Genomic DNA, 12,390 nt, shown 5'->3' on the forward strand with positions numbered 1-12,390 from the left:
GAGAACAAATCAATGCCCTGGAATAATAAGTTTAAACTTGAGCTGTAAGTCCAAAACCTACAGTATGTAGTGTACATCAGTCTGGTAAGGAAATTAAAGTCCCTATTGATGCTGGAGGTGACCCTTAGAGAGGAGCTCAGGGGACTCGTGATGATTCTTAAAGCACTTCAAAACCAAACATGTTTCAGTGTCTGTTTTTCAGTGATGCAGTGGATGGTATTTAGCCCAGATTTGTAGCTTTGATATGATAATGACTTGCCCAAAATAATCTTGGGAATCCCTAGTCTGGCAGCTAAGATTAATGCATCCCAACAGGCTCTGCTCTTATCTCTGCTCACACTGTTGCTCCTTTAGCAGCAAAATTCAATGTCTTCTAATTGATATTTCTTTAAATATGCAGGAAAAATTCAGCCCACAGTGACCAGGGTACAACAATGGCTACTAATTTTATTCTCTTAGTAGGAAATAGTAGATGAAAATCACAGCTGCCTGTTGCTTCATCTTTTGTTGTTCTTATTTAATGCTTTTGCTTCTGTTGGTTTTAACTTCTTTAAGCTATTCAGAATGTGTGTGTTTTTGTCAACAAGTGCTATTTAAAACTTGGGGTAGCTGTGGCTGGTTTTTCCTCTCAGTATTGAATCTCAGCTGCTGGCAGCAGAAGTCCACCTGCTCTGTATTTTATTTTGCAGTTTAGATGTCAAGGGTAGAGAGCCAGAGCAATTTGGTTGAAAGAAACAGATTCCTGACTGTTGCCCAGTCTTGGAATTAGAAATATTTCCAAGACTGAGCTTAGGAAAGAAAACATCTTCCTGCTATTTCAGACTTGAGTCTTTCAAAATGTTTCGTTTCTGCTTGCAATCAATAGAAATAAAACTTGAAAAAGTTGGGTTATTTTCTTCGTAAGATGAGGTGCTCTTAATTAATAACATGCCGAAAAAATCAGACCACAGTCCATGTGCAATCAATTCTAGCATAGATTCAATCTGACATTCAAAAGCAATTAAAAGTTAAAAGCCACTTGCAATTCCATCACCAACAAGAGCAGTCCTGCTGGGAAAGCTGGAGTACTTCAGCTGGTAACTCCCACAAATCCCAGTGTCCCTGGAGGCTGCTGGGCTTTGGGAGTCGCAGCCTCTGCACCCTGGGCTCTGCCCTGGGGGGCGCAGGGAGCTCAGTGAGGAAGGGCTGTGGGGTGTGGGACTAACGTGTCTCTTTTCCCTGCTCCAGAGTGAGGAAGGGCTGTCCGGGGCGCGGTGCTAACCTGTCTCTTTTCCCTGTTCCAGGTGAATGCACAATATTTGCAGCCGTTCGTGATTTGATGGTTAATCTTACGCTGCCCCCTGGGGGGCGTCCCTAGACACTTTTAAAAGAAGGCTGAAAGTGAGACAAAACAGCAAAAAAAATTAAAAAATAATAAAGCCTTCAGTTAAAAGAGGACGTTTTAATTTTACCTTTTTTTCTAAGAGCTAACTATAAACTGGCAAACTTTCAGGGATGCACTTTCATCACATGAGTATCACCACGACTTTTGTATAGTGCTGTTGTATAGTGTGTTTTAATGGGAGACACTTCACACTAGGTAATAGATTGAAGTATCAGCTTGCTGGTAATAGATTTAATATTCTGTTTTATACTATAAAGATTATGAAAATGCCAAACTTGTTTGTTTTTCTGTTTTTCTTATGTTTTGGTGTAATAGTCTTTTTTTAAGGCAGGTCTGTCATTTTTGAATACTGTAAAACTGTGACAAACTTTATATTGAAGCTGTATTTTAATATGACTGCTTTGAATCCTTAACAAATTTATTTGGGCTTGTTGTAAACATGTCCCCAAAAAGCAATATTTAATAAACTGGATTAAAAAATCTTAAACTGGATGTTGTATCATCTTAAACTTTATTCCTCTCCCCTGTAGCCACTGATTAGATCTCTTATGTTCACACTTCCTGCACTATCTCTGTATGTGATCTTGGTTACACACACACATGTGCTGCTAACTTAAAAACTCCAACCAATCTTTATTTATTTATCCTCTGGGTTCCATTTGTTCCATATCAGAGTAGAACAGAGTTTGTTCATTTTCCTGGTTGTAGAAATAACCAGTAACTACATAAAATGGTGCTTCATTTCTTATACCAGGAACTACATCTTTTCTGGCCCAGAAGCAAAGCTTTTAGTGGAAGCTTAGTGGAAGAAAGAACCTTTTGTCATCTGTCATGGAGTCTGTAATAACAGGCTCTTGTCTTATTGTAGAGGCAGGTAAGGTAGAAGCTAGACCTCCTACCACAAAATTGGAGAGGCTGATCCAAAAAAGAAACGACCTCACACTTAACTGCCTGAATTGGATGTTTGTAGATAACTTTGTCAGTAATGACTGAAGGCTCTTGTAATTGAATCAAATGTCCATCCTTAGGCATTACTCTGTCATTTAACCATTTGTCCTCCTGATCAGTATTCTCAAATTTTTATGGAGTTGAAGTTGGTTTCCTGACTTCCTACAACAGCAGCTTTCAGCTGTGCTGCCTCCCTGCCTTTGCAGAGCTCTGGCAGCTCCCCGTTCAGCTGAAGGATGCTTTAAACTAATTTTAAATATCTTTTAGTGAATGTATTCCAGCCTGCCTTGCTGTCTTCAGGGCTGCCCATTGCCCCTACAGCTGTCACAGTGCTTTTTTCTCTGAACCTCTTGCTGCTAGAAATTACCTTTTGCTTGGTGCCCACCTCAGATTTCAGCCTTGGACCTGTGGCATGAGAGTGGGTTCTGTGTCACTGCTGCTCTCACCCGTGTGTATCTAACAGATGGTTATACAGCTTCTGCTTCTGAATAACAAAACCCATCCCCTGGAGTGAAAACCTGCAGCTTTTAAATGCTGCTGCTGCTCAGTTGGAAAGAGCCCATATTTCTGCCTTTTTACAGCTAAACTGATGTTTTAAAATTGAGAGCTGTCACAAGGATGTCTGAAAAACACTGGCTGTTGTTCTGGTCACTGGCTTGGTTTTGAGGTGGGAGCATTCCCATGCCTAAAATCAGCTTCCTGACACATGACCAGTACCTGCTGCCCGTTGTGGGAACGGGCAGGGGATGTCGAGTGTGGTGGCAGCAGAGCTTCAGCACTTGGAAATAAAAGGGAGGGGAGAGGCCTCCCCACAGGGCAGAGAAAACAAAACATGGAACTACTGACAGATGGTTATGGAGTGACACTCCAAATCCCAGATGATGGGAAGGCTGAATTTTGTTTAATGTTATATACAGCACTCATAACATACACCACATTTTAAACACTTCTAAAAAATTAAATTCTTAAGGTAAGCACTACTAGTAAAAGGAAGCATTTCCCACTCACCAGAGACACTTGTTCCTTTCAAAGCAATGACTGTTTTTACAATTGCAGTTTTGGGTTTTGTTTTTCATGTGTATTTACAACTTCAGTTTTAAGTTTCATTTTCCATGTGTTCAGTCCCTTTTTCTGGCAGCTAGATGATGTGACCACCTGCTGCATTGGGACTATTTGTAGATTTCTTCCTTATGGTGGATTTCTTTGTCCATTTATTTCACTGAAAGTGCTGCAGTGACTCCACATCATTCAGTATTTCTGGAGGTTTCTAAGTTTCTGATCAACCCACCTGTGGTACAAGGATGAGTTATTGAATGATTGAATTATAGAGAGGAAAAATAGTTGTTCTGAGCTGATCCACAGCGCTGGCTTAGAAATGTTAGCCAGTGTCAAATGGAAACACATTTTACGTGTCCAAAAAGCCATTGCCAATGGCAGCCATAGATTTTGTGGCTTTCCAGATAACAAATACTGATCCTGTTAAAGATTTCCTCAAGACAGAAAAAAGGGGAAGAGACTTTTTTGAGCCCTGCAAATACTCAGAGAAGGAGCGGAATCAAGGTGAGGTTCTGGGGGGTTTTGGTTTGAAACTTAAGTTTTAATTCTTTGTTATCTTTCCACGTTTGAGTGTTCCACAGATCGCCTTTGAGTCTGCAGATGTTTTTTTTTTTAACTGAGTTTGCAAAGGCTGCAGGGAAGCAAGCTCTTGATGATAAACTGCTGAGACAAAACAAAGCTCCATAAAACTAGAAGCTGTTTTTCTTTACGAGCTGTAGTTTGTCTTTAGGCCTGTGCTCAGTTTCCTCTGTCAGTTGGAAGTTACTCTGGTTCGCAGGCATTTTAAAGCAAAATCTTCTGTATGAAAAATAGACTACTAGGAGAATATTTGGGTCATTTTAATCAGATCTTTGATTAGTCTGTCAAAGGTGTCACTTCAGAAGCTGTGCTACACTGGCCATTTCTCACTACAACCACAGCTCAAGTGGTTGTACCTGTTCCCCTAGCCCAAATGTTCCATCTACCACAGAATTGCAGAGGTTTTTAAGGTAAGAATTTCAATAAATTAACGTGTAATTGAAATGTATTAACCATATGTAGCATCGAGGTTGTAATTACCGAGCTGTGACTCTGTGTAACCCCATAATAGCGATGTAATTGAGACTTTCACATTTAGATTAAATCATGCTGACTTCAAATATGCGACGCTTTTCCGGAGGTGCTCCAGCAGCCGCCGGGAGTTTGCTGCTCAGCGGGTGGATCCATTATTTTGGGGAATGTTTTTAAGGCTGAACTTTGGCTCCAGGAGCATCGCAGGCCCGGGAAGCAGGTGCAGAGCTGCCCCCTCACTGCGTGCCGCTCTCCCGCGTACTCGCAGCTCCTCACGTTCCTCCAGAGCAGTCTTTAATTCTCTGGGAAGTGACCCCGCGAGGAGGGTCTGGCAGGAAGCGTGCGGCCGCTGCTCCGGGAGATAAGGGATGCTGAGCGGGGAAGGGCTGGCTGGAGGCTGTGCAGAGCAGCACGGATGCGGCAGCTTCAATCCCTGCCCTACAAAAGGAGCTCGGAGGGGCCTCCGGAGGCGCTGGAGGCAGAGCCCCTGGAGCAGGGCTGCTGGAGAACTCCGGCTCACAGCCAATGCTGCGGGAAAACGTGTCCCTGCTGCGCGGGACAGGGCTCCCACAGCGGGGAAAGCATCGTGCTCAGCCTTGCCACGGACTGGTTTCACTCCTCCTGCGATGCCCCAGCTCCACACGGGCCTTGGGAGGACTTCACTGAGGCTCCAGCTGTCAGAGCACCGGGAGTGTCACCTGCACCTGGACTCTCGGAGAGCAGCGGCTGAAGGGAGAACTTGTCAGAAATTACAAAAAAGAGGGTGTGGATGCTCCAGGGTGGGAAGGGGGTGGCTGACATCCCTACCCTGTGTTAGGGAAGGCAGCTCCCCGGGCTCAGGGGGTTCGGACAAGAAGGGGTCCCCTCCCTCTCCTGCGCCCCACCTGGGGATGTGCCTCCCTCATGGATGTCTAACCCCTCTCAGGGTCACTGCAGCTGATCAGAAACAGACGAGGAGTCCTACCCACCCTCGGGAAACCTGCCCGTGGCCTTGAAGCACTCCAGTCTCCACATTGTCATGACCTGGTGTGTGTGGGCAGGGAGCCCCATGTCTCACCTGCAGCCCTGGGCCGCCCCAGCCCCCAGCAGCCCGCCCAAGGCGCTCCTGGTGCTGCGGCCCTGCTCCTGGCGCTCCTGGCGCTCCTGGTGCTCCTGGCACTCCTGGCGCTCCTGGTGCTGCGGCCCTGCTCCTGGCACTCCTGGCGCTCCTGGTGCTCCTGGTGCTCCTGGTGCTGCTGCCCTGCTCCTGGTGCTCCTGGTGCTCCTGGTGCTCCTGGTGCTGCTGCCCTGCTCCTGGTGCTCCTGGTGCTGCGGCCCTGCTCCTGGTGCTCCTGGTGCTCCTGGTGCTCCTGGCGCTCCTGGTGCTCCTGGTGCTCCTGGTGCTCCTGGTGCTGCTGCCCTGCTCCTGGCGCTCCTGGCGCTCCTGGTGCTGCGGCCCTGCTCCTGGCGCTCCTGGTGCTCCTGGCGCTCCTGGCGCTCCTGGTGCTCCTGGCGCTCCTGGCACTCCTGGTGCTCCTGGTGCTCCTGGTGCTCCTGGTGCTGCTGCCCTGCTCCTGGTGCTCCTGGTGTTCCTGGTGCTCCTGGTGCTCCTGGTGCTGCGGCCCTGCTCCTGGTGCTCCTGGTGCTGCTGCCCTGCTCCTGGTGCTCCTGGCGCTCCTGGTACTGCAGCCCTGCTCCTGGTTCCCCTGGTGCTCCAGGCGCTCCTGGTGCTCCTGGTGCTGTGGCCCTGCTCCTGGTGCTCCTGGTGCTCCTGGTGCTCCTGGTGCTCCTGGCACTGCGGCCCTGGTCCTGGTGCTCCTGGTGCTCCTGGTGCTGCGGCCCTGCTCCTGGTGCTCCTGGTGCTCCTGGTGCTCCTGGTGCTCCTGGTGCTGCAGCCTTGCTCCTGGTGCTCCTGGTGCTCCTGGTGCTGCGGCCCTGCCTGCTGCCACAGCCGCTGCTCCCCCGGCCGAACAGCGCTCCTTTCTGCATCTTCATTCTGAGGCTTCCTCCGTGACGAGTATGCTGTTGAAAGCAGCCGGCAAGCTGGCAAAGCAGCATTTAAAAAAGACAGAGAAAAGCACTCCTGTCCTTTGGAGCTGATTTTGCACCAGAAGGAGGGAGGAGGCGGCTGGGGGGCTGCAGGCCAGGCTGGGCCTTGCTACGCTTTCGGCACAGATCTCTGCGATGTCGATCCTAAAAAGCAGGGACAGAGCCAGCCTGGCACAGGGCTGGGAGCTGTGCTGGTGCCTCTGGTGCTGCTCTGCACTTGAGCTCCCACCTTGCTGCTCGAGTTTACAGAGGATAGGATAGGATAGGATAGGATAGGATAGGATAGGATAGGATAGGATGGGACTATTTCAGTTGGAGAGGACCTGCAAGGATCTTTTAGTCTAGCTGCTGACCAATTCAGGGCTGACCAAAATTTAAATCACATTGTTAAAGGCATAATCCAAATGCCTCTTAAACATTGGCAGGCTTGGGGCATCAACCACCTCTGCAGGAAGCCTGTCCCAGCGTTTGACCATCCTCTCAGTAAAGAAATGCTTCCTGATGTCCAGTCTAAATGTCTCCTGCCAGTGTGGGTTTGAACCATTCCCATGCATCCTGTCCCTGGATTCCAAGGGGAAGAGCTCAACACCTCCCTCTGCATTTCCCCTCCTCAGGAAGCTGCAGGAAGCAATGAGGTCGCCTCTCAGCCTCTTCTTCTCCAAAGGAGACACGCCCAGAGTCCTCAACCACTCCCCACAGGACATTCCTTCCAGCCTTTTCATCAGCTTTGTTGCCCTCCTCTGGACACAGTCAAGGATTTCAACATCCTTGTTAAACAGACGGGCCCAGCACAGAGTGTGGTGGGATAATCCCTGCTGGCACCTCACTGTGCCATGTCTGGTGCACCCTGGGATGGGCTCTGCACTCCTGGCTGCTGGAGCAACACTGACTCCCCCCAGTCCATTTCTGCAGGGCTGCCTCCAGCCACTCTTCTCCCCATTGTACTTATGAGGCCTCTGCTTGTGAAGAGCTGAGATGTTGTAGGAACTTGTCATGGTTTCCACACCCAGCTGGGAAACCACATTGTTCACCGTGCATGTGCCCCCACAGAAGCTACTCCACAACCTGACACTAGGATTATCCCACTGGTGCTGTGGAATAACACTTTGACTTGCTGATCTGTGTAAACATCAGCTAGCAGGACAGATACATCTTGTTTACTTACATCTGTGCTCTGTCCTCCCATCAAAAGGAGGACAAGGACAAGGCAAAGAAAAGAGGTGTTTGTGTACATGTTCCATCAATGATCTTGAAGAAAAAAAAAAGAAGAAATGGATGTAGGCTTTAACTACTTGGACAGCCTGTAAAGCTGACTGATACCTAGGGATTTAGCTATGTGCAAATAGCTATTTTGACAACAGTGCTGTGTGAGAACTGAAGTGTAACTCCAAATACTACTGAGACATCCTCCCCCCACACTGAAGCAGCTGGTTAAGCCTAGCTCAGTCCTGCTTGGCTGTCACCTCAGTACCCAGAGGAGAGCTGCCAGCTGCATGCTGAGGCCTAACCCGTGTTTGAACCCAGCTCTACTCTTTCCACCTGCTTTGCACTCAGAGTTCAAGTTTTCCAGTTCAACTCTCAGTTAAGGTGCCAGGATACCACACCAGAAGCTGCTGAGTGGCTATCCCAGCAGCACCAGCCCAGCAGCTGCTGCTGTGGAGAAACACCCCTTGTGTTCTCCATCATCACAGAGCTCCAGCAGCCAGGCAGGAGTCGGCTGGGAACCCAAACTCGGACCTTGGCTTTTGCCAGGTGACTCTTGGCACCCACAGCGGTCCCACCATTAAGTTTTCTGTTTGGCAGGAGTCTCCAAAGGGTGGTCTCTGTTTGGATGTGTTTTCCTCTGCCAGATAAAGTGGGCCAGGTAGGGGACTCGGGCTTGCTGTGCAGAAGCTGCAGGACAGCAAGATCCCTGGCTCCATGTGGCACTGCTCCAGTGAGATCTCTGCAATCTGAAATGGCTCAGGGTGGGTGTGGAAGTGTTTGGGTGTGCATCAGTCAGGGATCTTTGACCCAAGGGCCCACACTGGTTCCTGTCTCTCTCACTTTGCAGTGTAGGCACAGTCCCTCCCTTCCACAAAGCTCCCTGATGAATGCACAGGCCTAATATGCACATTCAGGGTAGCTCTGAATACTTGGAAACAATAAATTCCTTATGATTTCTGTGGGCTGGAATTTACCTTGGGAGCAACTATTGAGCTGGGTAGTGCCTTTCCTTTTGTGGTATATCACAGACAGGGACCAGGGCAATCTTTAGAGATAAATTAATTCTTTTCCATGTTCTAGGTGCCCAGATCCATCCCTAGCTGGTCATAGTCAACTTGAATTCGTTTTAGATTTGAAAACATGCTTGGTAGCTGTGGAATCAGGTCTGTAAGTTCCTTTTCTTGACACACTTTTGCATTTGTTTTTCTGCTTTGTTTTGTTGCAGATGGATGCCTTTAAAAAACCCAGAGTTTGCCTACACACCTCCTGCCTCTTGCTTGCTGCACAGCTTGGCACAGCGTGGTACCATCCATGTGCAGCTCTTACCCAAGAGTCAGCTGCTCAAACAGGGAAAGATTTATGAAGATTTTCAGGGATAATGTTGAAGGAATCAACCTTTTATTCAAACACACTGTTGTTTGCAGCATGCAAATAGCACATCCTGGGCATCCTGGAAGAGGATTATTCCAGGTTGTTTAATTTATTTAAAATTCCAGTGGCATTCACGGTGGGGTAGTGACTGCAGACAGAGTTTTCTGAGGCCCAAGGTGACCCATCAGCCATGTGGGTTTTATTGTGCAGATTTACTTGGCTTGTGGGCAGATGAAAGTTTTTGGGCCAGTTTGGTGGAGCGCACCAGCTCTCCTCCATCCTTTGAACTTTTAGGACTACAGACATCAGCAGAAAGTCAGAGAGGTGACCCTGACCAGAGTGTTTCCCAAGAGTCCTCTTTCCTTTCACATCACACAGCCCCATGCTGTGCAGGGTGTTTGTGGGCAGCAGTGCCAGAGCTGAGCTCAGCACAGTCATGGCCCTGCAGGGGCACTGCTGCAGCTCTTCTCTTCTCCCCGGGGGATTGGAGACCTCAGTGAGCTGCAGTGTTCCTCAGAAATGAGAGTTTCTTCTTCCTCATGGCCAAAGGGATTTGGGAGGGAGACATGAGATTCACTGTGTGCAGAGCAGAAGGTGCCACTGCTCATACAGCTGTAAAAAGAAAAATAAAACAAGAGGTTCTGCTTTGCATTCCATAAGAAATGTAGGACTGGCAGTGCCCTCCTATGTCTCCAAACCCAGATCCATTACAGGCAAATGTGCTGTAAAATGCTGTTTATAAACTTAATTACAGGCTTTTACCTAAACTCCCAAGGCCTCCCTGATCCCCCAGGGAGGGAGGCTCATAGAGATCCTCACTGCTCTGACCTTTGTGGTGCACTACAGAGATGAAGTCAGCCAGAGAAAGCTGTGAGCATGAGGTGATATTTGTAAGAATCTAAAAAAATTCCTGCCCTTTTCCCATCTTTTTTCAGTCCCTTTGGGCAGAGTTAGGACCAGAGTTAGGCAGCTGCTCTTAAGTTGTGATTTTAGAAGCATCTTGCTTCTTTCTTTGGCACAAAGAACAACAACAAAATCCACACAGCCACAGCTCTTTCGAAGACTGATGTTAAAGTTAAGGAGTGGAGGGAGCAGGGGGAGGAGAGCAGCAGGGACTGCCCAGAGGTGCCCAGTGTCCTGCAGAGGGCTGGAGAGAGAGTCAGCCCCTGGCTGCTTCTTCCCTCCTTCCCCATGGCCTCTCTCCCAGCCCTGGTGTTGGCACATCCTCCCTGCAACTGAGAGGGAACCAGAATGTCCTTCCTGCATCACTGTTTTCCTTCAGTGCCTTCCATACCTTCATTTTTAACTAAAGAGATCAAAGTCTTACTATGATTCTCTTCGCTTTTCCAAATTTTCCTCCCCGCCTGAATTCCATGGGCATTCAAATAAATAAATAAAAGTAACCTCCTCCATCCCATCCAGATCCTTGCCAGGGTGTCCCGTGTTGCCAATGCAGGCTCAGCCTAGTTCAGGGGGTGGCAGAGGGCAGCTTAAAGCTGATGAAATGAAGATCACCTGAGCTGGGCAGGAACAGGTCAGCCCTGGAGCATTCATTCCTGTGTCCTCCTGAGTGAGGGATGTCCTGAGGAATAATCCTATGTAGGAATACTTAATTCCATCAGAATAGTCTTGTCCATTTGTGCTACTGTAACGCTGGCAAGAGGTACAGATTATAAAGGACTTTTGGAAAGATTGGAGTGCAGAGGCTACAATGCTTTGAAAAACAGAAACATGGCCAAAGCCAAATTTTAACAGAGACCAGAGAGGAAGAGCTTGAGGAGGAAAAAAATGGAGTTAAGAATGCACATGTGTTTATTTTCCAGCTAAGATTAAGCTGCATGTTAGAGGGAAATTTGTAAAGGAATTCGTCAGTATTTAAAGACTTCCGCTTTTTAGATTATTTTCTCCTCTGCCAAATAGTTAATTTAGGCTACAGTAACCAATTACTCCTACACAGTGCTGGAAATGATGGCAAGTAGGACTTGTTTCACCACTTCCAACAATCTGAATATTTCAGCAGCTGTGGAATTTTTAAAGAATCAGGTCTGTGGCATGGAAGTGGCTGAACACAGGGTGGAAATAAAAAATAAAGGTGATTCCTGTGCTGATGAATTCCTGGGGACCTCTGGGTTAACAGAAAAAAAAATCAAACAAAGAAACAAAACAAAAGCAAAAAGAATAAAAAATAAAACCAAACCAAAACATAACAAAAGGGAGGAAAAGGGAGCAGAGGAGGAAGCAAACTGCAGTCTGGTTGTTTGTGCTGTTCCAGTCTGGACAGTCTGTCCCAGACAGGAAGCTGGTCTCATGACAAGATCATGACTCCAGTTGTGACATGTCAGAGGCTGCTTTCCAGAGCAATGTTCCCGGGATGGAGTGGTTTGTCTGGCAGCTATCCCCTCACCAGGAGCACAGGAGACTCCAGCTCTGCCCTGGGATGGCCAGGGAGGCAGACTTAGAGGGAGCACTGCCCTGAAATCACTTTCTAGAATTTCAGGCTTTTCAGCGCTGTTTGGGTCCTGGGGAAGTGTGAGGAGCCAGCCCCTCTGACTCCCCGTGTCTCCCCTTTAGTGCTGACTCTTGCATTCCCTTGGATAAAACACTACTTCAGGGACAAAGGTGAAATTAAAGTGACCCTAGTGCTGCAGGCTGGCACTGGGGCTGTTACACTCCGACACTACTATTTGTGTCCTGCTCATTTTCCTAATTCACTTGTGCTTGATGGATTGATGGATTATTTTGGTTTTGATGGATTTTTTTTTTTATTTGATGGATTATTTTGTTTTTCTCCAGAAGTAACACACATCAAAGACAGCTTGTGGTCAGCATCACCTGTGGGATGATAGTTGTATAGGGACAGTTTTCCTGCAGATTTTTTCTTGGACATCTTTTTTTAGGTGGATGTATTCCTATTCATCTTCCGAGTTTATAAATCCTAATTTTTACAAAATATTGAGCATACTTAAAAAAAAAATCTTCTTTAAAATATGGAAAGAGCTTTAAAATATTTTCACTTTTTCTTAAAAGTACTGTTTTTAATGGGGGGAGGAAGCTTCTCCCAAGGCTGCATTTGTAAAGACCCATATAACACTGTGTGTGTGCATGCAAACATGCGGGAAGGAGATCAAAACCATTTCATATACAGAGATAGCTTATCTTAGTTTGTGCTTTTTCCAGTTAAGCCTCCTCATCCCATCTGCTTCTCTGCATGACTGACAGCTGATTGCACTTCCTATTTCTAGCTTGTTTTCGTGTCAGGTTATCCAGAGCTGCTGCCATTTGGGTGCCACCAGGCTTCCCTGGGGAACACGACCCCATTCAGCCACGGAGCAGAGCCTCCCTGCTCC

At 47.6% G+C, this 12,390-nt stretch overlaps 1 protein-coding gene across 1 annotated transcript in view; it reads left to right on the plus strand.

The window, feature by feature from the left end:
• Positions 1 to 1,414, plus strand: part of MED14 (mediator complex subunit 14) — a 34,573-nt gene extending 33,159 nt beyond the window's left edge. The window contains exon 31 of the mRNA XM_068179738.1: positions 1,284 to 1,414. Coding sequence (XP_068035839.1) covers positions 1,284 to 1,357 — 74 coding nt within the window. The 3' untranslated portion in view covers positions 1,358 to 1,414. The remainder of the gene's footprint in view (positions 1 to 1,283) is intronic.
• The last annotated feature ends 10,976 nt before the right edge of the window (positions 1,415 to 12,390 follow it).

The sequence above is a fragment of the Anomalospiza imberbis genome, chromosome 2 (genome assembly GCF_031753505.1).
Source record: "Anomalospiza imberbis isolate Cuckoo-Finch-1a 21T00152 chromosome 2, ASM3175350v1, whole genome shotgun sequence".
Taxonomy (NCBI): domain Eukaryota; kingdom Metazoa; phylum Chordata; class Aves; order Passeriformes; family Viduidae; genus Anomalospiza; species Anomalospiza imberbis.